Source organism: Sprattus sprattus, assembly GCF_963457725.1.
Source record: "Sprattus sprattus genome assembly, chromosome: 8".
Classification (NCBI taxonomy): domain Eukaryota; kingdom Metazoa; phylum Chordata; class Actinopteri; order Clupeiformes; family Clupeidae; genus Sprattus; species Sprattus sprattus.
This window is the reverse complement of record NC_137927.1, coordinates 9,152,152-9,178,453: the sequence shown is the minus strand read 5'-3', so window position 1 is coordinate 9,178,453 and position 26,302 is coordinate 9,152,152. Positions and strand designations below refer to the sequence as shown.

The following is a 26,302-nucleotide window of genomic DNA, read 5'->3' as shown; positions in this document are numbered from 1 at the left end:
GTAGACGCAAAGGGAGGAGAGAAGGAAGAGAGAGAATCAGGAGCGAACAGATGGATTCAAACACGTATTAAAGGATAAAACATATTAGCACAAATGCGGCATATGTATATCATACATACTGTACATGAAATATAAAAGAAGGTATATACATGAAATGTACATAATTAATAGTGGATAGAAATTGTGAGAGCCAACATTCCAAATATTGGTTGTAGAACAGCTTAGTGGTTATACAGTGTCCTCATAAGGTCACTATTATAAGGATAAGCAGATAAATAAAGCAGAAAACTGTCAATGATGGCATTTGTTTACAGTTTTTTTCCATCGCTAACGAGCGCTTACCTATACTTAAAATACTTGTTCTAAACTCTTTACACAGACTTACACCTACAAAACACAATTGGCCAAATAGATCATTTTCTTCTCAAAAGCACATTTTGTTAACTATATACTAACTCTTCATTTCAAAATAGAAGACATCTTTCTCTGCACACACTAACTTTACCAAAACACTGGACATCTGACTCAAAATGAAATTATTCTTTCAAAGAATAACTCTTTTTTCACTTCACAAGGAACATGCAGCCAATCAAAGTACACCAGGTTTCAAAATACTGGCTATTGTGGACATTACAAAAACTGCATAGACTTTTATGTTTCAGTTTTACAGGTATTTGCATGCAAAACATGCAATCCACTGTTTTTTACGCCAAATGTTTTGGTTGGGAACTGTATATCCACATGTAATGTTCACATTCAAAAGCATTCCAGTAAAAAGCGAATCATTTTTTTCTTTACTGTTTACTACAGGAGGTATAGTATAGTATAGATACAACAGAAAACGTTTTACAGTATTGTTTACAGTATTGTTTACTGTAAAGTTACGTAACAAAATATCCATGAACAAAAAAGCAACAGCAAAAAGCCCAGTAAAAAGGGAGAACTAAAAAAAAGCACAAAATTCCTTTATGTAATCCGTGCGATCTTCAGGGTTAGGCCACAAGTTTTCATCCACATCGAATCTGATGTTATCCAAGGCGATACACCTTGGATAAAACCGCTTGGAATGCCTGATCCACCCTTGACAATCATCAACTGTGATATCCCTGCAGCCAGCATCCATGGCTTCAAGGAGGGACAACTGTGTCAATTATTCAATTGTTTGTTTATTATCAGCTGGGATATATTGTTTTAGAACTGATATTACTGTATTACAGAAGCAGAGGTTTTTATACTGTATCTAAGGTTTGGAATATTGTGTTTGCAATTGTGGGATGTTGTGTGTTAACATTTGTAAATACAGTTTTTTACAATTGCTAAAACACTAAAACCCACTGGCTGAACAAAGTTCTCAGTTGCCTGAACTCATGAAGCTAATTGGGCAGTCTGTTGTCAATACCTTAAACTATTTCTCATGGTAAAACACAATTTGCAGGTCTCACTTAGAGTTTTCAGCAAAACTCTAAACACATTATCAGTATTAAAACACATTCTGCACTCTAATTCACATGTCATCCATACTGGTAAACACAAGTGGCAACAATCAAATACAAATAGAGAACAAATGTCATTGATTGAACACAACCACTCAAAATTGATTTAACTTGTATCAAATGATGTGTCACAACCAATATGAGCCAGTTTAGGGAGCAAACAGGTTGTTGAAGGTGGGAAGGAGAAAGTCTGAGAATGAATAGAAGAAACAATGTGAGGGGAGGAGGACAAGTAAACACCACGTTGACTCCTTTGATTTGTGTCCCTTTTACTGTGGTAGTGTATTTTGTTGTAGGCCTACAGTGCATTGTAGGCTGTATAAGGACAAAACGTAAACAAGTTGTATGGCCCTGAACATTGTGCTTTCTATTTGGTACAGTAACAGTACTGTTGCTCAATAGATTTTGACTGGTTGCACACTGCAAAAATGCTTTTCTAACCTAGTGTTATTACTCTTATATTGAGATGAAAAAATCTAGTTGGTCTTGTTTCTAGCTAAATTGTACTTACCTAGTGCTCTTTGGTAAGGTTATTTTTGCCTATTTCAAGCAAATATTACTTATTTTAAGAAATCTTAACAAGCAAATTTGGCTGCCAGTGCGTTAAGCAAATTTGGCTTAAAACAAGCAAATTTGGCTGCCAGTGCGTTAAGCAAATTTGGCTTGTTAAGATTTCTTAAAATAAGTAATATTTGCTTGAAATAGGCAAAAATAACCTTACCAAAGAGCACTAGGTAAGTACAATTTAGCTAGAAACAAGACCAACTAGATTTTTTCATCTCAATATAAGAGTAATAACACTAGGTTAGAAAAGCATTTTTGCAGTGCAGGTTCATATCAACAAACAACAAGAGTGAGTTGTGAGTAGTGAGATGCAGGGTACAGTACTATAGGGGTACAAGAAGGAGAAAGAACCAACACAAATTAGAGCAAAGCAAAGTACTAATTTCTGATACATTTGTATAGCTACTATGAGAGAGAACATGTTTTCATTCATCAAAAGTCAATGATAGATAAATATGAAATTTGTTTTGAGGTAAAAAAAAATGTACTTCTCCCTGAGAACTATATGTTTTGAACAGTGTTTTTTCTATTTTTTGGTGTATTGTTTACTGACTGATTGAAAGTGTATATCATTTTGAACACTTTGTTTATGATTTGACAGCAGTGTTTGATTTTGAGCACAGGTAAATCTGTTTTGAGGCGAAAGTTTCATTTTGCAAGAGGATTCAGAGGTTTTGTAAATAGTGCTTGAAGATGAGGTTTTGTGTTTAGAGTTTAGAGAAAATGAGTGACTGTTTCAAGAATGTGTTTTAGCAATTGTAAAAAACTGTAATACAAAAACAATCCATAATTTTGTTTGGAGGTATAGCTTGTCTGTTAAGAAAACGTAAGCATTATATAAATGTGTTCACTGACTGCATATTGTGTGAAAACAACATGAAATGTGTGAATGGTATGGCCACAAAGGACCGATGTTGTGCTAATCGTGTTTAGAGTTTTGAAAATGTGACTACTGTTTAGAAAAACGCTCGTTAGCGACTGAAAAAAACTGTATATTGTTTATTGTTTACATTGTTTGTAAATAGGCTGGGATACAGAAGGTATTATAAGCAAAACAACGATTTCTGCAGGTTTATCGGGTGGATGTGGTAGCATCCCACAGTGGAGATAGGAGGGCAAAAAAAAGACAAAATGTGTTGACAAGTTGCCTTATATGTGCACATGTAATTATAGGTTATGGTGATTAGGACGATGGTCACTAGCATTTGCAGGAAAGGTCCTTCTCTATGAGAGAACAGATGGGTTAGAAACAGAATATCAGAAAATCAATCTACACACACGCACAAAAAAAAACCTGTCAAATCCCAACGCTTTTTGGGGTGGTATTGAATCTACCATTTTGCATGTTTCACTGAAACCTTGATCTGGGGTACTCAAAAGCCAAGAGGATTTCATTTTTACACTGAGCACATCAGGGGATATTTCTGGGACGATTTTACAAGGAGAGAGAGAATCATAAATCTCAAACCCTGCAAGAGTGGAGATTTCAGGAAAAAGTATTCTGCTGAATGAATCAGTGTAAGTGTAATATTAATGTTAAAGGACTCTCTGCAAGGACAAACTCAATTCAAGTTTCTTGCTCTGGTATAAGCGTGTGAAACTGTAAAAAGCATCAGTTGTCCAAATAAATAAAATACCCACAATTCAATATTCACAGAAGAAAGGAAAGTTAGTGGCTGCTTAAGAGGCTCCCAGATTGTATTTGGCATATTTTTAAGCCATTCCACTCCTTACGTACCTATCCGTAATCTGTTCTGTCAGCCGTGTTCAGGGGCATAAATATTGCACCTTAAAATCTGTTCATTTAAAGGGTTGCATTCCTCTTCGTTCGTCACGCAGTAACTTTCTACTTAGGGATCCGGTAATGAATTGTGTGTTTGTGCGGCAGGAACTTTTAAATTGATTGAAAATAAAGACAAGCACAGAGCAGAAGCTGTGTGTGTGTGTGTGTGTGTGTGTGTGTGTGTGTGTGTGTGTGTGTGTGTGTGTGTGTGTGTGTGTGTGTGTGTGTGTGTGTGTGTGTGTGTGTGTGTGTGTCTGTCTGTCTGTCTGTCTGTCTGTCTGTCTGTCTGTCTGTCTGTCTGTCTGTCTGTCTGTCTGTCTGTCTGTCTGTCTGTGTGTGTGTGTGTGTCTGTGTGTCTGTCTGTGTGTCTGTGTGTCTGTGTCTGTGTTTGTGTGTGTGTGTGTGTGTGTGTGTGTTTGTCTGTGCACATGTAGAGGTGTGTGTGTTATATGGATGGCGTGTATCATTTACCACTTGTGTGGAGGAAATATCCACTATAGAATCCGATACCTCCTCAGGAAGCGAGTCACAGTGCACAGTGCTGTCCTTCGTGTTTCTGTCCAGAAACAAGCAACAACATTTTATTTAGTTTTCACTGAAATATCATTCAGTTGACCTTCAGGACAGAGCCATTAGTGACAGAGCAAGCCAAAGATCTGTGCCTGTATTGCAGTGGCCTAACATAGTTACCACGGGCTCAGCTGCTATTATGACGGGCCCTAGTCACTGGCGTAAGGCAGTGGTTCCCAAACATTTTACTGTCCCTTACCCCTTCAGACATTCAATCTCCAGCTACGTACCCCTCTGTTTTTTCTTTATGTTTGTGACCGCCGCCGCCACACCCCCTCCCCCTGCGCGCCTATAACACTTGAAACTGTGAAATTGTCAAGGTACGTCACTAACCGCCACCACCACGCCCCCTCCCCCCACGCACATATTCAGCCTATGACACTCAAAACTGTCATAGTAGGTCACTAAAAGGTGGCTATTTTTAGCAGTGTAATTATTTCGGTGAAGAAGGGTATACATCAGTATTTTTGGCAATGCACCTTGGTGAATCAGACTATATAGATTGACATAAATATGTCTATGGGCCCCGGCTATGGGCCCCCAAGACCCACAGGCCCAGGTGCGACTGCACCTGCTGCACCCCCTATAGTTACGCCCCTGCTGCATTGGTGCCTGTGTCTCATACAGGAACAAATGAAGTGGGTATGTATGGGTATGCTATGTACAATATCTACATGACCTCTTTCCCCTTAAACATTTATAACTGTAAAACCTTTTTAATTCACTTTGTATATTTCGGAGTTTAAACTCGTGGGGTGATTTGTTTGGTACCTTAAAATCGATCTCTTTGGGCTAAGGGGATGAACTGCATGGTCAAAGAGATGCTCGTGCAACGCATGCACTGTCTGCTGTACTGTCTATAGATGGCAGATGTTTCCTAGGATCGCTGACAGGAAATCGATGCCGGCGCCTCTTGATCTCCAGCTCCATGTTAGCAACTCCTCAGGCCATTCAGCGTGTGTGAGGGCAGATGGTCACGGGAGCAGCTTGCCGTTGAGAGAATATCACCACAATACAACTCCATATGACAGCCAGATGTGTGGTGTTTTAGACTGATGTTGCTCCCGTTAAAAATAAATGTACACACAAAGAGATAATCACGTTGATGCTATTACCTAGCACCTAACACATAACACGGTAATTAAGTGTTTTATCTCCATTGTGTGTGCTCTGTGGGATAATCACCCCTTGTACTGGCATTATTAGTGCATATGCATCAGCAGATGTTTCTGCTCCTCACGGTTGTGTTGTTCTTGCAGGTTTTTTGAAATCTGAATGAGACATCACAAAGGAAGAGTGCTTTTATCTTCGGCCTGGACTCAAGCTATTAGCTAGAATTTTAAGCACTGACCCACTTCGAGGAGAGCATCTTGAACCACATGGTGCAATTGGTGACGGAGATGATAAAAAGCTCTCTTTTTTTCTTTTCTTTTTTTTTGCCATTTGAAAGCTCAGTCCATTAGCTCCACTCACAGCTGAAATAGAAACACATAGTGACTGGCCAGTAAAAGACCCTTGATTCGTGTTTGCCTGAACTTGTGGAGACAGACAGATATTGCCATATACAAAGTACAGAAGTCATGTCTGTTCTTACAAGATTAGTGACTGGAAAGAATGGAAAGAAGATGTGCTATAGTAGTCGAAACAGTGACAGGTTCTGTTTCCATGGACCACAGATGTTCATAACTGTGTTACTGCACAGTCATTGATTGTGAAAATGCTTCGTTTCCTTCAAGCTCTCCCTCGCTTACTTTAGAACAATTGAAATTGCACTAGAAAAACGGTTGTAATATAGCCTGACGTTGTCATACTCAAAATTCTAGTCAGAATATGAGTCTGATACTGCTTCATTGGGCTGTGATTATGGGGCGTGTTTCATCCGAACCAGGAACAGGAAAAAAATGCCTTTTCGCTCAATTGGATAGACCTACAACCAATCAGAGCAACGTAGTCAGCTGATAAATTAAACGGGAAGGACGGCAAAAACATCTTTTAGATCGACAAATGCCTTGATCGCGTTTCTCTGTTCCTCTTTCAAAATGAATGCGCTGTCGATGTCTTCTAAAACAGACTAGATGGAAGAATCTACACAACTCAGCTCTCCAGTAACAGCCATGTTTGTTGAAAATGAATTCAACCCAAGTGCTCTTTGGTGAAGTGGTTGATTACGTTACTGATGATCATCTGTCCATCAGCGTATAAAGCCCGCCCTGACAATTTGATTGGTACGAACAGCCCTGGTGGGGGCATAGTTTAGCCCCAACGGAGCATTGCCAGACCGAACTTCCCAACCTCAAATGTTGTGGGCGGGGCTAGGTTCGGCTGGCACCCAGGCTAGTTGTAATATGCAATGCGATGCCTGGTTTGAAGCACATGCTCTACAAGGTGCTCCTATTATCTATACAGGTTAAACAGTATATGGCTGTTAGGCCTACCTTTGTGTGGTGTTATGTGCACTGTAGTAGTGTATGCAGTTATTCCATTAGCATACGTATTTGAGAACTGCCTTTTCACTGGACAGATATCCACACCTGTGTATGGGGTAGAAGCAGGTGTATCTCTGAGGGGAGGCTCAGTACGGTGTTCCTGCTTGGGAGGATTCCCCTTGAGATTACCTTATGATCGGTAGATAATATGTGGGTCAGGTGAAGTGAGGTGCGTGGGGGATTTCTTGTGGTTTGATCTATGAGTGTGTTTTGTGTGGGGCCACTGATTGTGTGCCAGGTTTCACTCTTGCTTGCAGGACACGGGACACAGCGCTAGTGGATTAGACTGCAGCCTGAGCTTGGCAGATGCCTTCTCCAGGATAATCCCAGTTTAGAAGGAAAAGCTTGTCACTCACCAAAAGAAGCTTATCTTTAAAAATGGATGCAAGGAGTCTTTTTATGGGCCTGCCCAAACAGGCACTCATGAGACTGAGTGAGAGAGAGAGAGAGAGTAAAAGTAAGAGAGTGAGAGAGAGGGAGAAGAAAGAGACAGGGAAAGAGGGAGAAAGAGAGGGGGAACAGAGAGAGGGAGAGGGGGGAGAGGGAGAGTATGGCAGTGAGCAGTAGAGAGGTCCACTGGCGTATTGTAAATCCGTGACTCATCCGGCAGCCCTGAGATGCTCTCTCCTGCGTGCCAAGTGGTGTGCCAGACCACATAGTGAGTATGTCTCTGGAGTGGGGAGGGCATCAATAATTCAATAAAACAGACACACTTTTTACTCTCAATCTCTCTCTCACTCCATCTCCCACCTTCTCTCCTTTTCTCCCTACCCTTCTCTGTCTCTCCACATCTCTCTCCCTCTCTCTTTCTTTCTATTCCCCCCTCTCTTAAACGTTCACTTTATCTCCCTCCATCTCTCTCTAGCCCTCTTTTTCCCCCTCACCCACCCTCTCTCTCTATCCCTCTCTCTTCCTCTCCCTCTCCATCTCCCTCCCTCTCTCTCTCTGTGGCATTCTTCAAGCACTCAGCAAGCACTCAGCAAGCTCTCAGTGCTGCTAAAGGCAGGGAGCCTCCAGATGTAAATATGAGACCCTGCAAATCAGCATTTGATTTCCCTGACTCGTCTCTGTTTAGATGAAAAGGGAGAGGCAGAGAAAGGCTTCAGGAGGAGGTGTGGACCACCATAATCTGATTTTAGACCCAGGTCCTCAGCCAACACGTTTTATTATGAATGCCCAAGATGAAGGTACAAGGGTGTAGCAGGGCTGTAGCTATCATTTAAAAACACAGAGCTAACAAATGATGGCATATGGGGTCAACAATAACAACAATAATTAACAATAATTGCACACTATACAACAATGGTTGGTCAGTGGTAACTACAGGCCTGTTGGGTTGCGTCTCTACTGGATAAACACTACAGAATTCTCTTTTTTAATGTTAACAATATATCATTGTTTTATCATTTACATATTTAGTAGAATAGTACAATATACAATTGACTATAGAAATGCATATGATTAGAACATTATAAATACCTGATTATAGATAGATAGATATAGATCTATAGATTTTACAGTGACTGCAGTGTTTTGTACTGCACTCTAAGCCTTGTGGAGAAAAGAGAAAAACAGGGTAATTTGGACAATACATGTCATTGGTTCTGAAAGCAGTTATTTGGCAACTGGATGGAGGCTTTAGGAGATCCTAATTAATCTAAAACACGCTGGATCTCAAATCTGATGCACTTCACCTCTGAACTGTCTAATCTGTATATACATTGGTTTGAGGTGTACCAGCACGTGTCCTGCATATGGCTACTTCCTGTGTGGCATACCCATATTTAGACAAAATCCCCAAAACAGATCCACGGCAGAAACAGCAGAAAATGAAAGTAAGAGGTCAGAGAAAGCAAAAGGAGGAAGGATGCCAGTGAGAGAAAGGTTCCCTGGCTAAAAGGCATTAGTGGGCATTATAGTGCTAATCCCAGAGCCTTCAGTAACCTCCTAATCTGGATTAGAGAGGGTGCACATAATCCCAGGGTCAGGGCCATCAGGCCCCTCATCCAGACCTCCTTAAACTGCATCCTTTTCGAGACACATCCTCTCCCTCAAAACCACTTTCCTTGCTCTGTCAAAACACCCCCATCACTCACACTCCGTGAGAATGTGCCTACACTACAAGCTGTATTTAGAGCTCATCATTCCCAACTAGGTCCTGGTCACTTCACATCTAACACTTTATGTTCATCACCCTATCTTTTAAACTCGAGCTGTACACTGTCCATGAAGTCTTCTCAGCTCTCTTTCAAAATCACTTTGGCATTTCCAAACGCTAAAGATGGACTCGGCCTTCCAGTGCTACTGCTGTCATTAACGTCCGGTGTGGTGGACTGAATCCAGCAAAACTCTATGACTTCAAAGGCTCCAGGAAAAAAAGAAGAGTCTCTCTCTCTCCTTCCCTCTCACTTTCCCTGTATGTGTGTGTGTGAGGAATGGGGAGCGAAGGGGGGTTGGTATATTAGCAGACAAACACTCCCACTACCACCACTCAGCCCTGTATCACTGAGCTTAAATGACATCCATGGAGCCAGACCATTATGTCGCAAGTGGTTAAAAACAATCAGAGATGAGCCATTCTCACTTGCAGCCCATGCAACACGCTGAGCACTCTCCTCACAAGCGATTGATTACAGTGGAAGCTTCACATTCTGTGAGGATTTCTGATTGCAGGGGAGGGTGTCTGAACGATTTGATGGATCGCCCCTTCAGATGCACTCAAGTCATCATCATACTGCCTGTATCCTGGTGATGCTGCTCTCATTCTCATTCTTCAGAACGTGAAAATGTTCAAAGTGATCAGGTTTGATGAGTGAACAGATAAACGTATATTTGACAAGGCCTCTGGCCAGGGTCCTGAAATGCCTTCCTGGGCATTACGCTGTTGCTGCACCGGCAGGGATGGAGCCACACCATGGAAGCACTGCCATACCGTCCGAACTGAGAGGTTAAACAGGTGGTGAGAGAGAAGCACTGCCATGCCTTCGGAACTGAGAGGTTAAACAGGTGGTGATAGAGGAGAAGGTAGTATACGTATGCATGCCTTCACTGACTTTCAAAATACTAAACAAAATCTTGTTATTGGCCAAATCACCAGTAAAGCACCACTACGTCTGTACGTGTGAATAGGAGATGGTTTTGACACGCCCTTAATAGGAAAGTTGTCACAGACCAACTGAAATGCGCCACATCTTGTTTGTCTTCCTCAGATCCTTCTTCTGTTCTGAAGCTCTCTACCGCTACTCACACCGTCAGTGCGGCGCCTCTGAAGAGGCTGGCTAGACAGTAGAGCGAGGACACTGGAGAGCAGGCATCCCTTTCTGGAGGGAGCTTAGTCACTAGCACACCCACGCCATCTGTGCTGGTTCTCAGTATAAGCAGCACAGGAAATGGCCACTGTGACGGTCATGGTGCGACCGCACATGAACAGCACACTCTTGCCCTATCTTTGCAACCACTAGCACACCCAACAGACATGGTTTGCACACACACGCACACACACAAACACTCATACCACTGATTACAATTGGATCCACCTCATGGACAACGCTAATTGCCTAGACTGGCGGGGGGGGGGGGGGGGGGGGGGGGGTGGCATTCAGCTGTCCAGATTCCTCCCTGCAGTCTCGCTGCTCTCTAGATTGATCAGTTATGTGGGTTCATAAGATAGAACCATCTGTAACCAACCATGTCTTTGAGCTTGGCAGAAGACTTCTTTGGCAGATGATTGAAAAAACCTTGGAGCTGGGGCCAATCGGATTGAGCCTTTGTGGGTTAGCCACCTGGAGACAGCTGCTATCACGGCATCCCTAGGGCTCGCCGGGACACTGCACCGGCACGGTTTAAGGACGAGGAAGTGAGGCAATTATGTCAACAAACAGAGGTGGACCCCTGCCTCGGGCCGCATAGAAAATGAGGGTCTCCCGAAGAGCTTTTCACAGTGGGGTGCCATCTGAAGCTAGCGAGTGTAAATACCAGCCTCTGTTATAAACATCCCCGTAGCTTGCCCCTCTGGGTATCCCTTCTTCTCGTCTCGGCTATCACCATGAATTGAGACATATGAGAGTGAGACATATATGAGAAGATCTATGTGAGACCTGAAGGCCTTCTGTCTGAGGTCTGTCTGAGAATTACATTTTCGACTGTGGTGAAACTGCCAGCCAGAGGGAGAGCTATGAGAACAGCGACTTCGGTGTCCTGTACCTGTTTGTGCACATGAGAGGCAGTTTGTCTTGAAGGGCGTATGGTGCCAGGCTATTGAAGCTGATAGCCAGCCACACATCACCACTCCTAACCTTAACCACTGACCCCAACCCTTGGGTCAGATTGATGTAAATGAGACAAAGGCTAGACTGTGGAATAGCAGACGTATGTTACCAGTTTTACAGGCTCCTAATGACTTATTTGTCATCAAGCTTGGGTAATGACTTGGCTGATGAGTTTGCCATGGCTATAAAGGTCACGCAGCCTCTGTCTACTTAGCTGTCTGTCAGCAGGTAAGTAATCGATGGAATAAGCATAGGCTACAAGGATTAGCGATGTAACATTGAGATCTGTGTAGCATATCATCACCTTCCTAAAATAATTGCCTGAATACATTTTTCATGTTTTTCAGAAAACACAAAAAACATAACCAGAAATGTAATATATGATATTTATTGATAATTTCACTCAAAATGGTTATGACAAAAGATGACTTTTGACATTATAATAACAGTGTATGTCAATTATGTTACACAAAAGGAATAATTGACGTAGGCACATTTTGGAACATGCATATGACCATTTTAAACCTTCAACTCTGTCAACAATAAAAATTGCCTAAGTCATCTTGAAAGCTTGTAAAATTGCCTTTGTCATATTTTCTTTTGACTAAGGCAAAATACAACTGCCTAAGTCACACTCTTGACCATTATACTAAAGGGGTAGAATCACATGATCTGTTTAACTGAGGATGTAGGCGATTTTACCAGAGGCGGCCAGCATTTTCGTCAAAAAATGACAGTTATTAGGCAGTTATTTTAGGAAGGTGACGATATGTATGTACGTCCAACAACAACAACACAACAACTATAGCAAGGTAAAAATTGAAGGTTTTTTTTAGTATTCAGAGAGACTAACTGAAGATCTTGCGTAATGTTAAGTCTAGCATGCGGTGGGTACCACTGAGGAGAATACAGTAACATAGCTTGATTCCTCTGTGGCCAGACTTGGCAATTATTCAGCAGATTTCACCCTCGCAGAGCCAGCGTCACATGGTCCTGGTTGTCAGACCCACTTTAAATAAATTACTTTGGGATTTTTTTCCCTTAAATCATTTAAGAAAGGTCAGTGTTTTTGGGTAGATCAATGGTGTCAGAGCTGTCCCCCTACAACCCAGTACAGCCTGACAGAAACGTTTCTTATATAGTGTAGAGCTGATCTCTCAGGCAAAATTGCCAGTCATTCTTATAGTTTGTCTCAAGTCACAATAGTCTCCTAACCCATCCTCCCTACTTCTAAAAACAGGTAAAGTGATTTATGCGGTGATTACACGCGGAAGCTGGAATCCAATAAATCATATATGAGGGGAAAATGGAAATACAAAAATAGCATGGCATCGGGTTGGTGAATTTCTTACATCCTATTTGGTTCACCCTTTGAGAGGGGGGCTAATATTACACGGCAGAGTGTACTTTTTGAATAAATGATGATTCAATTATAGGCCCTCGTCCTTCACCCATGCATATCATAGGCCACCGATTCTCTGTGAATAAGCCTAAGGAGAGATAGTGATGACGGGATATATTAAGCTATACAAACTTATAGGGCCCGCCGTTGTTTTGGTGAGCTGGAGTAAAACCTTTAAGCTTCTCAGTTGCATCCCAAAAAAGAACAGACAGTGCGATGCATTCCAGAAAAAAACAATCCTCTTGTGTGTTTGTCTGTTTGTCTGTTCAAATGTGTCTATTTCTTCTAGTATTTGCATGACTATATTTACTTTTACTTAAGACTGAATTGATGCTGTGAACTTATGCTAAGAAATGATACCAAATATTTTCTTTCAAGTCAATTATGTGACTATTCTGATATTGCCCCAATATTACTGATATTGTCACTCTATGAATGTGGTTTGAGACAGGGACTGAGAGACCCAGGGTGACTATCAACCTGACAAGACCTGGGTCATCCCTCCCAGGTGATAGATCAAGCCACAGGTGACCTATGAGAGAGTGACGTGCCAGAATTACCTGATGTAATTGAGAGGGGGCAGAGAAACAGGACAGAATCTACACGACTTACGATGGCATGCTTTAGTGAATAGTGTACAATATCATGGGGTACTGAGTCAGTGAGAAAGCATGGAACACCTTTAATAACTACAGGCTGACAGCCCACATTGTTGAGGCATTGAGTAACACTGTCTGATTGAGAACCAAATGAAATATCACCAGAGTAAAAAATTGTCAGTGCTTTCAAGACGCCACATTTTGGACCATGGTGGACCATACTGCATTGTACTACATAAGGAATCATGCTGTATAGTTCACTATAAGTGTGGATTCTGATTATTCTAAAAAGTCTATACAACTGACTTTTAATTGACAGTCATTTTTAAAGTTAATCCTTATGTATTTTTTTGCAAACCTGATGAAGCTAAAGTTCTTTTGTGATTCTTTCCAACAGAGCACAAAAGGCAAAAATAAACAACATCACAAAAGAGTGCAAACATTAAAATTACACTGATGCTTGAGTTGTTAAGTTGCACATACTTCCCCACCTGGTAAATCAGACCCCTGGGACTAAACCACCAGCTGAATAAAAGCACCATTGGTTGTCACTTTTACTTTCTAATGCTCATGGACAATTATGCAGGGTAGATAAGTTCCGCCTGTCTAATTCTATCAGTTCGTTTCACAAACATGAAATGGAAGAGCCGCGGCATATTCCTGAACTTTTGTCTCTTAATATCTATCAAGGCACGACGCGTCACCACGTTCAACTAGTTTACGTCCATGAGTGAAATCAGCCGGACCAATTGAATTAGACATTCTCTGCTAGAATTGCCCAACTAACCAATCGTAGAGGTGTTTATCTCGGTCCTCCTGCTGTCATCGGAAGCAAACGTGCGCAACCGAGGGCTTTTACCCCGTGGCTGCGCGTGCATGTAACCGTCCAAAGCCTTTGGTGGTATTTAATCTTCGACTGCGAGAGAGACGGCGGACAGCTCCCGTGCTGAAAATAACCTCTAAACGAAGCTGTCACTCTATCGTCTGAATACATCTTTGGAGTGCGTAGCGGAGCACAACGATGCACCGTATTTACTCCGTCTTTGATTCATTGCTGTTGTCTGCCAGCAGATTCACATAGGCTCCAGTCCATTTGAGGCGGCAAGAAAAAAAGGGTGCGTAACACCTGTTAGAGACTCAAAACAACTATTGGCTATAGACTAGTTGGCGGATTTCCGCGTGAAGAAGAGAGCAGCGAGTTTGAGAGTGGGGAGTTGCTATTTGCTGGCCCCACGGGTGTACCGACGCTAACTAATCTCCGAAAGCAAAAATAAAGCCGTTTACATATCCGTTTATTCCTAAGCCCGACTGCTCTCCGCCACGAACAACGGACATGGATGGAAAGGAATTTACTGTGACGAGAGCGCTGAGTGGATTTGTTTGGCTGTGCTGCTCCCTTGGAAATTAGAACCTTATAAGTACATCTTTGTAGAGACACTACAGGATTCATATTTTTGTTTACAAATACAACTTTGACCTTTCTTTTGTGCAATTTGGAATTATTAAACAGGAGGTGATTACTTTTGAAAATGGGGAAAGAGGAGTGCAAAACCATGTTGGATGCTCTGAACAAAACGACCGCTTGTTATAGGCATCTGGTCATAGCTCTAGGTAGCACTTCAGATTCCCAGAATCTACGTGAAGAGCTGAAAAAGACCCGCAAAAAGGCCCAGGAGTTGGCTGTTGCCAATAGGACTAAACTAACCACTCTTCTAAAGGATAAGAGCATCAGCAAGGACGACCGAGTCGAATACGAGCGGCTATGGGTGCTCTTCTCCAGCAGCATGGAGCTCTTGGAAGTAGACATGAAAAGGTCTCTTGAACTCGGCCAGGATTTCCCGCTGAAGGTGCCCACTCGGCACCTGATCCAGACGGGAATGACTGGAGCTACGACCACTGTGGCCGCTCGGGCCATGAGCGTACAGAACATGAAGTACGACGCCGACGCTAACATCGACACAGCGGACTTGAAAGACTTGGAGACAGAAATCGTGCAGGTCGGGAAGATGAGAGAGGAGATGGAGATGAAGGTTCAGGTAGCGCCGTGGGCTGTAGAGGCGAAGCAGGAAAGGGGCGCAGAGCTGAAATCCACAGTCAGTGTTGGCAATTCCTCAGTCGGCGTTATATCTATCTGCGAGGAAGAGCCAAAGGATGGAGAGGACGGCGAGTCTGGCATCATGAAAATCTTTGCCGGAATCCTTTTTGGTGTCGTTTTACTAATCGCTGGTATTTTAGGATACTTAGTGATTAACCTTTCGTGAAAGATGTAGTAGCATTCAGAGTGTTATTCTTTTGAGCGAACACTGGACAATCTACTGATGTGCCCCAGAGATACCATGACTATGTCGAGCAAAGGTAAAAGCATCTCAGTAATAGTGTTCACCCATGCACAACAGGGAAAAAAGATACGTGTGTGCCAGTTCGACTGTGGTGGCTAGTTGCTATAGTTAAATGTAGAGGTGTGAGTGGATTTGTTTACTAATATGAGAATAGATGGAAACAGTAACGTTAATGCTGTTCAGCAGTCCCTCGGCATAAAAGAAGTAGGCTTGGCCATCTGACACAAAGATGGGCAATACACCAGTGTTAATGGTTTGGACAACGTCGATATTGGATGTAATCCGAATGGATTAGTCAGAAGCGTGTGTGCATTAATGTTCAAAGTTGAATAAATCGCCCAACAGATAGAATATTCACTTTTTAGTGAAAGGTGCTGTTTGGAATGTCTCAAAGTAGATACAGCTAGCCGGCTTATTGGAAAACAGTAGCTTACAGTAATGGAGCTTTATCTGTGCGCAAAGATTGAGGAGCTTTTTGAAAAAGTATGAAAGCATTTGTCGCCTCTCTCTAACGCCACTTTGTCCGTGCACATTGAATATCATTTTTTTTTTCAATTTGTTGGAGTAAACTGCGCAGACTAGCTTAAATCATATTCCCGACGTCCTTTTAGCATAATAAGGTCTCATCCAAATTTAGTATGTGCTCTCTTATTCAGGATTACAGATTCTTATGCTTAGTTTTATTGGTTTCTGGTTTTATTTTTCAAAAGGCCTCTCAAATCTATTGTAGGCCTACTGCTCTCTGCCAATGAAGATGTGTGCAGTGTCTGCCTATAATCACGACGGGAGTGAGCTGATTTGTATATAATTGTATTATTTGTTGAAATAGTGTATATACAATAAAATATATTTATTATATATAAACCTGCATACATGTTCAGAATTATTTAATAAAACACTGACAGTGTTGATCGTATACATTTTAATGCCTCTCCTCCATAGAAGTATTTAATCATGAAGGAAGGCATGTGATGCTTGTGTGACCGGTGTTAATGTAAGTGTTAAGCATTAAAGTAAATTATTATGCAATGAACTGTTGACAGGAAAGGTCTCTGACAGGATCTTTGCCTATGCCAATGGGCATACTGGTGCATTGAGTGCTAAAGGACAGGTCTGTGACAGGATCTTTGCCTATGCCAATGGGCATACTGGTGCATTTAGTGCTTAAAGGATAGTAGTGGCAGAAATAGAGACTGTGGAACATCACATTCCTAATGTGATTAAGTGTAAGACTTTAATTATGGTGTGAGCTGGACCCTCTTTTGGAATAGCTTCTTGGAGCTCAGCTAGAGGGATCAGTATGAGTGTGTGTGTGTATGTGTGTGTGTGTGTGTGTTTGAATGTGTGTGTGTGTGTGTGTGTGTGTGTGTGTGTGTGTGTATGTGTGTATGAGTGTGAGTGTTTGTGCGCGAGTGTGAGTGTGTGTGTGTGTGTGTGTGAGTGTGTATGCATATGATATGTGAGGTGTGGAGTGTGAATGACGCAGAGACACAAAACCAACTTAACTGGTGGATTATCAAAAATCAATCAGATGCTATTTGCTGTGTTGTCTCCTGCCCGCTGCCCACAGAAACATAACCACAGTCCCTATAGATGTGGAACAATGAATGGCACCAGCAATGATAAAAAGGAAAGCATCAGCTTTATGCTACTATGCCTTCCACATATCTATCTGTCATCAACACACCGCAGACACATCAGATGCTCAGCCCTGTAGGCAGGAGATTTCAGTCAATAGCAGCTAATTTACGATTCAAAGTCGTCAACAAGGATCTTTAATGGAGTTGCACCATTATTGACATTTTCTGCTTAATTATATTAAATTACAGTTCCACTGGCTCCTGAAAAAAACAACGTTGTACAACCACTATACACCTCGACTGTTGTGTGGGAAATTGCTGTAATCAAACAAAACAATGAAAGATTTTTTTCCTTCATCGCTAATAGTAATGGCTGCATTAGGGGAGAAAGAACTCCAAACCCTAAAAATGTCACAGAGCGGCTTAAAGTTAATTCACACAAGCGTTGAAACTCACAAAGCATGTATCTAAGACTAATGCGTCAACTTAATCCTCCATTAATGCATGAAAAGCCTGATTCCAAAGAGATGGTTGAACCAATTCAGTCCAGATGTAAGGCATAAGGAAGTACATTACATGTTAAACTAATAATCACGAAAGGTTTGATGAATAGATATATGCTTGGATTAAGTTTAAGACCATGGCAGCAGTAGTTGGTGGTCTTAATCTGAATACAAACACAGCTTCCATTACATTATATCTGCACAGATGTCAGTCAAAGCTGCTGTATATTATACACACATTATTGACCTTTGTATTATTTAGTAAACATATAAATGTGTTGATTTAATGCAACATACATTTGATTTATTTGATTGGATATCCTGTGTTATCATAGCTGGAAAAGACAGATGTAAAAAAAAAAAAATGAACTTCTCTCTCCTTGTAACCAACATAACCTCATATGCTACGTTGTAAAAAGCACATTCAAATATATGAAATTCCCCCTTTTGGCTGGAAGGAAAGCTACAGCTTGTTCTCCTGACAATTGAGACATCAGCTGTGGCTACAGAAAAAAAATGCCTCCCCAGTATGAGTAAGCCATCAGACTCCATCTTATTCTGAATCCTCTCTGCATTAACCTGTCACCTTCTCTCCACAGCAAGAGCAGCGCAGCCACTGTGAGGAACATGCTGTATTCTCTTCTCTGTTAAATCTGGCAATGTTAATGGGCATTTCGCTAAAGGGAGTCCCTGCCTTTCATAATCCGACTCAGGAACACAGCCAATCACGTAGGTTGTGGCACCTGACACAAAGCAGTCCAGACAGCAGTCAAACGGTAATCCCGGCTACAGTGCATGACGTAAAAAGTTGCTCTCAGTTCAGCAGTGCATGTGCCCACGTGCCTCTTGCCACTTCACTCCCGTGCTGATGTGATGCGATGTGTTGCGATGCAGACGCAGGTCAACGTGCGTCAACATAGACAGCTGTTTGTATTTTCCTGTCTCTCTGTTTGCAGTGAATGGTCCCATTGCACTGGCTTAATGTGCCGGGTTTACTGGATGGTCTGAAAGGTGGACCACTGAAAGGTGATTATGGCTTTGAAGTCTAAATGGTGTCTGTAAAAAGCAATCAGTTAAAGATCATCTGCACAAATGCCATTGCTGCACAGAATGATGAATGCTAATTCAGCTGAAGGATATTGTTTTCTAAACCAATACCAACATCAACCATACTTTCCAATACAAAGCTAATTACCAGATACCAACATGTAGTCATCCATGTCATTAAAAAAATGAACCTTCTGTATATCAGTAATAGCTGGTTAATACATGGAAAAAAGACAAGTCTTATCTTTATCTGACACAAGTGACACTATAAGATGTTAAACAGTGGTGGGGACATTTTTGTGTTAAAACACACTATATGAAATCCAAAGGGCTAATGTCACAATGAGATGGCAAATCATCATCAGCACAAAGCACAGACGAATTTAGATGTGGAATCTTGCTAGAAGGCTTTGGATTCTCTAAAGGCTTTGGAGACTCTAAAGGTAAATCCTGATGTTCCTGAAAAGCTCAGCCTTAGAAAAGAGTTGATGTCTGATAATCCTGTAATGGAAGGACCCATCTGTTAATCATGGCAACACACCAAATGCAGGGTGTGGGTGTATGCAGCAGGTTTGCTGAAAGCATATCTGATTATATCTAAAACACTAAATGGATAAATGGACTGCATGATTATAGTAATTCAACTACAAAAGCAGACACACTTAAACCAGGAGGAATCAGATCTGAGAGTCAAACCACAGACCGAAACTAGGACCCTCAGATTCCCCAAGAATTACCGCTCTTTACCCCAGATCACTTTAGGCCACGAAGTAAAGTGCAGTAAAATTCGAGTAATGCAAGTAAAATTCACTTCTGAGATGTGAGATCATTATCCTAAATGGTCTATATTAACCTCAGGCAAGTCCAACATTACACCTTAAAGACTGGCTGGAACATTCGGAGTCCGGAATATTGGAAGGAGGGTTCTAGAATGTGGAGATTCACCTCAACAGACAACCCTGACGCAGCTCTTCCCCTAATGCTATGATGAGGGTAATGTTGTCTTTCCCCTTTACCCTGACTGCACTGCAGATCTTCTTACAGCTACAGCTGATTTATGAACCATCAACTGGCGCCCTGTGGGTTTACAGGATGGGATTTATTTACCTGGCTTTACCCGAGAGAGTGGAATTTACCCAGAATTCCGGAGTCTTCTCGGACTCTTCTGCCTTGAGGGTAATGGATTACAACCTAATGCCTTGAGAATTGGCAAACAGGCTTTTTGTCGTACACAAACAGCCTTGGCACATCACACTCACTGACCAACACCCGTCACTGGGCTCAGAGTGTTAAAAATAGACAACCACAACAATGCAAAAGAAAGCATTTCACAGGTACAATACTGAAGAGATTGTAATGTTGATATGGTAGGGGTATACAGTCCTGCTCACCATTATTGGCACCCCTAGTGAATATGTGCAAACAGGCTATGAAAAAATATGTATTTGCTGTTTATCCTCTCGGTCTTCCACTCAATTATTCATAAATATCTTACCTTTTCATTGAAGTAAAATAACTGAAAGAATTTTTTTTTTTTTTACATTAAATACATATTTTTCTCCAAAACATGTGTGCCACAGTTATTGGCACCCCTTAATTAAATGTTTTGTGCAGCCTCCCTTTGCCAAGATAACAGCTCTGAGTCTTCTCCTATAATGCGTGATGAGGTTGGTGAACACATGGCACGGGATCTGACACCATTCCTACATACAGTAACTGTCCAGATTCTGAGGTCAACGCTTGTAGACTCGGCTTCAGCTCATCCTACAGATTTTCTATGGGGTTTAGGTCGGGGGACTGTGATGACCATGGCAAAACCTTTATTCTGCGGTCGGTGAACCATTTTTGTGTCGATTTTGAGGTATGCTTTGGATCATTGTCCTGCTGGAAGGTCCAACCACGGCCCAATTTAAGCTTACTGCAGGGGGCTGTTAGGTTTTCATTTAATATCTGCTGGTATTTGATGGAGTCCATGATACCATGTATCCTAACAAGATGTCCAGGGCCTTTGGAAGAAAATCAGCCCCACAACATCAAAGATCCGCCACCAAACTTCACAGTGGGTATGGGGTGCTTTTCTGTATGGCTATCTTTCTGTCTATGCCAAACCCACCTTTGTTGTTTGTTGCCAAAAAGCTTTATTTTGGGCTCATCTGACCATTTTACTGGGTCCCATTGAAAGTCTGACTTACATTTGGCAAACTGTAGGCACTTTAGTTTGTTGTTGATTGACAGCAGAGGCTTTTTTCTGGCAACCCTCCAAAACAACCTGTGGTGATGTAGGTGGCGTCTGATGGTAGTTTTGGAGACTTTCTGACCCCAAGACTCAACTAATGTCTGCAATTCTCCAGCTGTGATCCTTGGAGAATATTTTGCCAGTCAAACCATCCTCCTCACGGTGCGTGGGGTCTATTTGATGGAGTCCATGATACCATGTATCCTAACAAGATGTCCAGGGCCTTTGGAAGAAAATCAGCCCCACAACATCAAAGATCCGCCACCAAACTTCACAGTGGGTATGGGGTGCTTTTCTGTATGGCTATCTTTCTGTCTATGCCAAACCCACCTTTGTTGTTTGTTGCCAAAAAGCTTTATTTTGGGCTCATCTGACCATTTTACTGGGTCCCATTGAAAGTCTGACTTACATTTGGCAAACTGTAGGCACTTTAGTTTGTTGTTGATTGACAGCAGAGGCTTTTTTCTGGCAACCCTCCAAAACAACCTGTGGTGATGTAGGTGGCGTCTGATGGTAGTTTTGGAGACTTTCTGACCCCAAGACTCAACTAATGTCTGCAATTCTCCAGCTGTGATCCTTGGAGAATATTTTGCCAGTCGAACCATCCTCCTCACGGTGCGTGGGGTCTACACGTCGTCTTTCAGGCTGATTCTTAACATCTCCTGACGCTTTAAACTTCTTTATTATTTCCATGATAGTGGAAATGGGTATTTTCAACTGTTCAGAGATTTTCTTGTGTCCATTTCTTGATTTGTGCAGCTCAACAACTTTTCATCGCACATCGTCACTGTCTTCTTGGGTATTTCCCATTGTGATGAATGACTAATGAAATTTGGCCTGTGTCACCTCATATTTGTACGCCAGTGGAACAGGAAGTCATGGTTAACCTCTCAAGAGTTCATAATTAAACAGGTGAACTTAAAAATGTAAAACATGACTGGAAATATACTTCAGTTAGATTTCAATTATAAGATTTTTCTAGGGGTGCCAATAATAGTGGCACACATGTTTTTGGGAAAAATATGTATTTAATCTCAACAGTTGTTTTTTCTTTCAATAATTTTGCTTCAATGAAAAGGTAAGATTTTTGTGAATATTTTGAGTGAAAGACTAAGAGGAAAAACAGCAAAGACATATTTTTTCATAGCCTGTTTGCTCATATTCACTAGGGGTGCCAATAATAGTGAGTGGGACTGTAGGGGTATATGCAGACTGCAAGCACAGCAAAACACTTGTCAAACAACTTGTCAAGAAAGCCAAGAACTGCGCACGCACGCACGCACGCTCACACACACACACACACACTTTACAACCAGAGACAGAAGCAGTGATCCCAAAAGTCCTATAAAGCATACCAACTGCTCTACAAAGTAATCACTCACAATTGAAAGTACATGAGTGTTTTCAAAACACAAGTAAATTAAATACCATACCTGAAGCAAAATAGCACACTCCTTTGAAGGCTGGACAATGGCACTGCTTCTACTGCCCGACGTTTGGAGATGGCTGTTGCTGATTAGCAACAATAATAACAGTCATCAAGTTATGATATCAAACTTAAGAGTTCCTTAATGAACCTCTGATTTCACAATGAGGGATAGGACAAAGACAAAGATAGATAGATAGATAGATAGATAGATAGATGGATACTTTATTAATCCCGAGGGAAATTAAGGACAGACGAGGCTGATACATTTCAATTCCTTTAACTTAACCTTGGAAAAGTGCCACAGTGTTTACTGAATAGCAACTCATTTCAAATGATTTGGTTGGTGAACATAAACAATATGAACACACGGGAGTGAAAACTAAAGGAAATTGGGAGTTGATATACAATTGGAATAATTGGCATGGTTTGTTTTAAGGGTATTATTATAGTGTTTATTACTTATTCAGCCTACTTATAGCCAATATGAGACTGACACTGATATTTCTAATTGAACTAGAAGCTTATGTATTTCATCATGTGCTGCTTCCATAGTGACATGAACTGAAGATTTAGATATCTGTCAGGCCATCTTCTCATTTGATTACCTTCTGATTCTGAGGTGCAACACTGAGGTAGCAATCCAACTCAACAAACTAAGAAAACACTACGTTCAGGGGGAAATGTCCTTCACATAGGAACCTACTGATCATCAATGACAACCCAAACTCTGACCCATTATGGCTTCAAACAACAAGGCATGGAAAATCCAAATGCAACTCCCTTGTTTTGATTGCATTTAAAGGCATTTAAATGGCTTTATTGTTGACAAATGCAGTTCCTCTGAACACCAGCAGAGGGCACTGCAGACTCAGAGCCGACTGGTGGGCACGTTCCCACTGCTATCACTGCTGCTGCTGCTAGATGTGCCTGACAGCGGCCTCAGATGCTTGTACTTGGGGGTGATGTTGATCTGTACGGAAGTGTTGTAGGGGTCGTGGGAAACAATGCGGTGAAGGCTGGAGCTCTCCTGCTGGAGCTCCTCCAGGCTCTTCTGGGTGCTCATGTTGACATCGCTGTGCCCCGACATGTCCACCTGCTCAGGGTACAGTCCGTCACCTCAGAGGAAAAGAGACACCACTTTTAAGAGACTAACATAACTAGCTGGTGGGTGAAATAAGATACATGTTACGAAAATGTATAGTAATCCTTGTAATAGATATGACCTAACATGACACCGAAAAACTAAATAAGCAATTGACTGAAGTCTAACACCTTGAAGGTGTATTTTTTTGTGTGGGATGGTACTAGATGGGAAATGGAAAATAACTATGAAGTGAAACTGTAGCATACTATCGCAACATCAGAAAATTACATATTTACACATTATTCTGCCAGAATCACACACACTGCAAAGTAGCCAACGGTTATCTTAAGAAGCAAAGAATATTTCAAACAGATGTCCTAAATGAGGTGTGTAAGCAAAGTCCTTCACTTTACAGTATGTGTGTTGCTGTGTGTTTGTGTGTGTGTGTGTGTGTGTGTGTGTATGTGTGTATGCACGTATCTGTGTCCACACACACACCTGGCAGCAGTGATATGTAGCAGTCTGCAGAGGTGAGCCTGATGGGCAGCCACTGCTCACAGCCCTCTAGGGAGCGCTGTTGAGCGAAGTGGTGGAGGTCGTCCAGCCCGTGGAAGTGGCACAGACGACCCAGGTCATACAGCTGTGGCGGGGCGATCCACAGCTCACGCGCCTCGTATTTCTGAAGGACTTCGATGGGATCGGACCACTACGGGATAGTCAAATGATAATGTGACATAATGTGGCAGGATACCCACACAGGTTTGTGCACATACTGCTACACATGATCGAGTAGGAACATGGATACCCACACAGGTACGTGCACATACACCCATACTGATACACATGACCGAGTAAGAACATGGATACCCACACAGGTCTTGCAACTCACAACTGCATTTAGCCAGAGTCAGTCAGCTATTAGGAGAGGTCTAACCACCTCTCTCAATGGACAAATAGTACATTTCATTAAATAATAATGTGTGCACAGCTAAAAGAAACCTTTTTGTGAACTCAGACCACCTTGCACACAGTAAAATAGCCTATAGGACGTGAAACCAGCAAGGGAGGCTGAAACAAGTATTAGGAATACAGATCTATAGGACAGGACCAAGACAAGTACCAATATCTTGTCTTATCCTTCAGGCCCTCACCTTAAAATGAACTATCTCCTTCTCATCCTGGACAGTGTGAGGTATGTCCTTCAAGCAGCAGATGAAGAACGCGGTGTCGTACCTCCTCTGCTTGCCATACACTGCTGTAGGAGTAAGCCAGTTACCCCACTCGTGCAAGGCCCAGATGTTAGGCAAGCACTCCAACTCCCTGCACATCCGGATAAAGTTCACCGGGTTCTGCATCACCAATTGTCTCCAATTAGCCAGTTCCCTTTCGCCACACACATTTGATATTTGTGATAAATCTGTCATACCAGCGTTTTCTCTGTGTCCCACAGACTTCAGTACGTTGTTTTCTTCCTCTTTGGGTACAACGAGAAGTACACCTGATTCTTCGAAGGTTTCTCGCACAGCACATATTCTAAAAGCAACTTCTCCAGGAATAGGAGAGCCGAATTTCATTCTATCCGTGGCAAAAATAGGCGGTCTAGTCTGAGGTGGTTGTTTGACAACTCCCAAACCAAAATTCGGTGAGTGTATGAAGTTCCTAAAAATATCCAGCCATTCGCTGGAAAAGTCCGAAGTTTCCACGAGACCACCAGGAAAGACATAAGCGTTTGGCATAAACCCACTCTTACCACTTCGTTTCAGCAGGAGCACCTCGTAATTAAATGCTGACTTAGCAGGTAAAACTGACCGGGTCCGGGTCACAGGTGGGTGTGGAGAATGGTTCTCGATACCTGTCCTTAAACAGTCAACAACAGAAGTGCGTCTGATTCCCGCTGTTAAAATGACAGTCGCCGCCTCCTTCCAGTGTACCAAAGCAGTGTTCATCTTGACAACTTGTATCCACAGTCTCGCCTACATTTTGAGTTTCTTATGCATTTTAAACAACTATTGGCGGATACAACTATGACTTCACGTTGACGTTTTGTTGACACAGATGTGAAGGACAGATCTGAATATCAGTGCAAGTGGCGACGTAGAGTCATAGACGTGAGGACTTTCGAAGAGCGGCTTAAAGACGACAGCTCTCTAAATGGGAGCGCGCCATCTTGCGTTGTGGAAGACCACACAAATACAAATCTTGGCGAAAAAGATAGTGGAGCGGTTATGAATGTTTATTGTGTAGATGGGATTTTTCTGGTTTCTAGTCACTGGATGTCTATGGGTCATACACTTTCACACAGAATGTATTATCAGTATTTTTTTTTGTATTACTGATTTTATTCTAGGGATAAGAAGAACAAAAAAGACTTCAGAACAGTCACACTGACAAGGAAATAATCAAGGAAAGATAAGCAAACACTCTCAAGAGTAATAATCCTGGAGCAGAGCTAGAGGCGAAATGATCAGAGGAGGAATTTGAGGGGCAAAGAAAGTAGATGAGGGAGTTAAAAAAAAGGAGGATATAAAAACTATGAACATGCAGTCATAGGCAAATACTTTGTAGAGTATTGATAATTGTGAATAAATCTACAAAGAGCATACGTTTAAACAACCCTGGAAAGCATGATGTGGTGGCCCTACAATAGGGAACGAGAGAGAATACATGTTAAAGTCAGTCCAATATCACACCTTGGTGACTGATAATACCCATGCCCCAATAGGTTGTCTATATATTATTGTGTACCACATAAAAAAGAAAAACATAATAAAAAGTTCCAGTAGCATAAGGATGTGTTGATAATGACACACTTGTCTTTGTTGGGTGAACTGTCCCTTTAAAACACAAGATATTAAGATGTTTTATGTTATAGAGAGGGAGGAAAATACAGATGAGTTCTTGGTTTCTCATATAAGGTTA

General features: G+C 41.9%; 2 protein-coding genes across 3 annotated transcripts; one reads left to right on the top strand and one right to left on the bottom strand.

Annotated features, from left to right (window-relative positions):
* Positions 1 to 14,694: 14,694 nt before the first annotated feature.
* On the top strand, positions 14,695 to 15,426 carry LOC308369594 (regulator of G-protein signaling 9-binding protein; the record flags this gene model as incomplete). The annotated part of the gene is made up of 1 exon (XM_080844091.1): positions 14,695 to 15,426. One exon carries the CDS (start codon positions 14,695 to 14,697, stop codon positions 15,424 to 15,426), a length of 732 nt encoding a protein of 243 aa, XP_080700217.1.
* A 7,099-nt stretch (positions 15,427 to 22,525) lies between these two features.
* Positions 22,526 to 25,451, bottom strand: nudt19 (nudix (nucleoside diphosphate linked moiety X)-type motif 19). 2 transcript variants are annotated; one of them, XM_080843957.1, is made up of 3 exons: positions 24,535 to 25,451; positions 23,882 to 24,089; positions 22,526 to 23,415 (listed from the first exon to the last, which is right to left on the bottom strand). In XM_080843957.1, the coding sequence occupies exons 1-3, from the start codon at positions 25,327 to 25,329 to the stop codon at positions 23,168 to 23,170; spliced, it is 1,251 nt and encodes a 416-aa protein (XP_080700083.1). In that variant the 5' UTR covers positions 25,330 to 25,451; the 3' UTR covers positions 22,526 to 23,167. The 2 variants fall into 2 exon arrangements, with proteins under 2 accessions (XP_080700083.1, XP_080700084.1); XM_080843958.1 differs by having other exon boundaries at positions 22,526 to 23,392.
* Between the last annotated feature and the right edge of the window lie 851 nt (positions 25,452 to 26,302).